This window comes from Hyphopichia burtonii (assembly GCF_001661395.1).
Source record: "Hyphopichia burtonii NRRL Y-1933 unplaced genomic scaffold HYPBUscaffold_13, whole genome shotgun sequence".
Taxonomy (NCBI): domain Eukaryota; kingdom Fungi; phylum Ascomycota; class Pichiomycetes; order Serinales; family Debaryomycetaceae; genus Hyphopichia; species Hyphopichia burtonii.
This window is the reverse complement of record NW_017963740.1, coordinates 857-4,010: the sequence shown is the minus strand read 5'-3', so window position 1 is coordinate 4,010 and position 3,154 is coordinate 857. Positions and strand designations below refer to the sequence as shown.

The 3,154-nt window shown below is 35.7% G+C and overlaps 1 protein-coding gene across 1 annotated transcript; it reads right to left on the bottom strand.

The window, feature by feature from the left end:
• Positions 1-53: 53 nt before the first annotated feature.
• HYPBUDRAFT_13872 (uncharacterized protein) lies at positions 54-832 on the bottom strand (the record flags this gene model as incomplete). The annotated part of the gene is made up of 1 exon (XM_020219688.1): positions 54-832. A coding segment is annotated over one exon (777 nt), but the record flags the coding sequence as incomplete, so codon positions are not given.
• Between the last annotated feature and the right edge of the window lie 2,322 nt (positions 833-3,154).

Here is a 3,154-nt window from a genome sequence, read left to right as displayed (position 1 = left end):
CTTCGTCCTTGTTGTCAGTATTTTCAGGTTTTGCTTCGTCCTTGTTGTCAGTATTTTCAGGTTTTGCTTCATCCTTGTTTTCAGTATTTTCAGGTTTTGCTTCATCCTTGTTTTCAGTATTTTCAGGCTTTGTTTCGTCCTTATTTTCAGACTTTGCATCTTCCTTCAAATCTTCTTTTACTTCGGTTACTTTTTCGTTCCCACCCAAAAGATTACCATACTTTGCATCGTATTGATTTTTCAAATCTTTCAAAAGAGCCTCGTTATTTTTTTTATTATCTTCATTCATTTCGATTTCTTGGATTCTTGAATCCAAAATAGAACAATCTGGTTTTTCCAACGTTGAAGCCAATAAATACTTATTCAAACTACTCATATCAACCCAATCATACCAATGGAAAGGAGCCTCTACAATCTTATTTGGATTTTTTTGATATTCTTTTTGAATATAATAATAGTACATTCCAATGGTAAAACGAGGATCAAAAGGTTGCAAATCAGGGTTTTCAGTCGAAGAATCCATATAATACTTAGGAATGTTTAATTCTGAATTCTCATTGGTTATATCAGTGTTAACTAACCAATATTTATTTTCAATATCAGAATTCAATTTCTTATTGAAAATTTCATCAACCTGTTTATTGAAGATCGATTTTGGATTGGCTATATCTATTTGATTGTTCAAGTCGTCATCGGTTTCATCTTGCTTATTTGAAAACAACTTAGTCGATAAAATATCAAAATGATTAATACTTGATAACTTATTCTTAATTATTCGATTAGTTTCATCAACTAATCGCGAAGACGTATTGAGTAATGATATACATATCATTAGTAATACCATCGGTATCAACACCTTCAACGGTTTCCTAGGTATTGTTATAAACATCCTTACCAATATATATGAAGAAAAAGGATAACTGGTAATAAAAATCAATAAAATCTTGTAAAATTATTGTGCGATGTTCATAGATTATATTTAGTACACACGACTTGTTTCTAATTCCAATAAAATTTAATTTCTTTTGCTAAGCAATTTCGTATGACTTTACAAGCGAAAAAGAAAATCCTTCATTTCACCCAGTTCCCTTGATTCGTAGAATCGACTCCAGTTCCTGTTCAATATGTTCTAACCGAATCTTCATCGGACTTGTTCTCTCGAATCCAGTAACATAAAAAATAGTCCTAATTTGTTCACCGTTGAACTATTTTTGCTGATTATTTTTTTTAGCTCTTTCCAGCAACTACTAAATTACATCAAGACTTTGCATCTACGGGAAACAGCCTCTTCCCCAGGGACTTTAATGAAACAATCAAATATTTTATTCTACAACCATAGACCAGGTACTCTCCATCTCTGCCTATTGTTGAGACTAAGATCGGTAAAGCCTCCTTACGTTTGATTATTTTTTTTGCTCTTTTCGGTAAGTTGAGTAGTTTTTGTTGCTGGTGCATTTTACAGCTGTGCGATCGCCAGTTGGCTTTGCTCAGATGGTTTCCGCCTTGTATTGCCCCAGCAGGAGGTCACCAAGATCCATGAAGGTGGTGCAAGGGGCGAGAAGAAAGGTCAGAAGCCAGAAGCCAGAGAGGCCAGGAGAAACAAGTAACAAGAAGGAAATATGCACCCGGGTCTTAAAACTAATCAGACCCAATTTTCACTGGGTCACGATATTGGGGGGATCCGCATGCTCTTTGCTCTGAAGAATTAGCGGTCAGACTCGTTTATAGGACACCAGTACGCCTGTAGGGTATAAAGCGATGTCTATACGTCTGTATGTTCATACTTTGGAGGAGAAGTTTCTGATTGGTGAGGCTTGCAATCGGAAATCAGCCTTACGAGCTAAAAATAAGTGAACATGCACTGGAAATCAACTACTTAGCATATGTTTGTAAACATGTCTCCCCGCTGGATGGCTTCCTGTTTGAATGCTGCAGAGAAGTAAACTCGCTAGTTGAGTTAAGGTTATCGCTTGAATGGAGTTTGCAGTTATGATAATCAATTACTGCGCTGTCGGTGATTAATATAATTTAAACAAACATACCTTCGTCTTAAGGAAGGGATAACCACTACCGGAAATCCTGCTTTTTAGATTGAACTTTAACCGATAATTGGCTCGTGAGGATGGCTTTGGATTAGCGAATGTGCTGCAATTGAAAAACATTAACAGACTAATTAGTCAAGTTGACAATAATTGAGTCTCCGGGAAACTTCTTCACACAATATATAATCTTTTCGTAGCCGTTGTTACCGAACACTTGCCTTGATCAGTTAGAGTAGAAGCCTTACCACCATTATACATCATGTAGCCCTTGTATCTGTTGTCATGGCTTTCCTTGCAAAAATAACCAAATTTTATTTTATGGTTGAGCCTGATGATTTCAGTTCTTTCAAAGATTTTATCTATTGGAACAGAAGTCAAGAGTGAGTCCCAGAAGAGCTGCTTATGTATATAGATTGGAACACTAATTCGTGCTTTGCTTATCTCGAGAAGTCTGCTCGCTGAAAGCCCGTGGCGTATAGTTGAGATAATCAAGAAGATCAAGGTCAATCCCTGGTTCGGAGAATTGGATGGGAAGTCTCTTTCCGCTTGAATGACTGCAGTCTAAACAAAACTATGTGAGCAACTAGTCTGTTGGTGTTTTTTTTACTTGTAAGAATATATATTTAATAATTATATGCTGTAACAGTCCCGCGGATCTGTTCTTACAAGTTACGTAAACTAAACCTGTATGTTTCAGAATTTACCTTTTATATCTACTTTTGGTTGTTACAAATGTACTTGTTCCCACAGTTGTAACTATATTACCCTTTAACTATGAATCTTTCTTATAATTCTTCTAACTCAATGATTAACATAAATAGAGGCTAATCTCTATTTAGAACGTTAATGATTTTCTCCCTTTTTCTCCAAGCTATTCTTACCTTATCAGGCCCTCTTAAATATCTACTAATACATATTTACAGTTTGAACCAACACTTAAATATTACATATGCTAATATACACTGCTATGTAATCGAGAAAACCTATGTTCAAGCGAGTGTGGATAATAGAGTTGCGGCTTTATCTTCAAATCCAACTCTCTAGGTATCCAAATAAGCATGGGGATAAGTACCCCGAATTTGAAATCAATGAAAGGTGTTTCTCCATGGCTC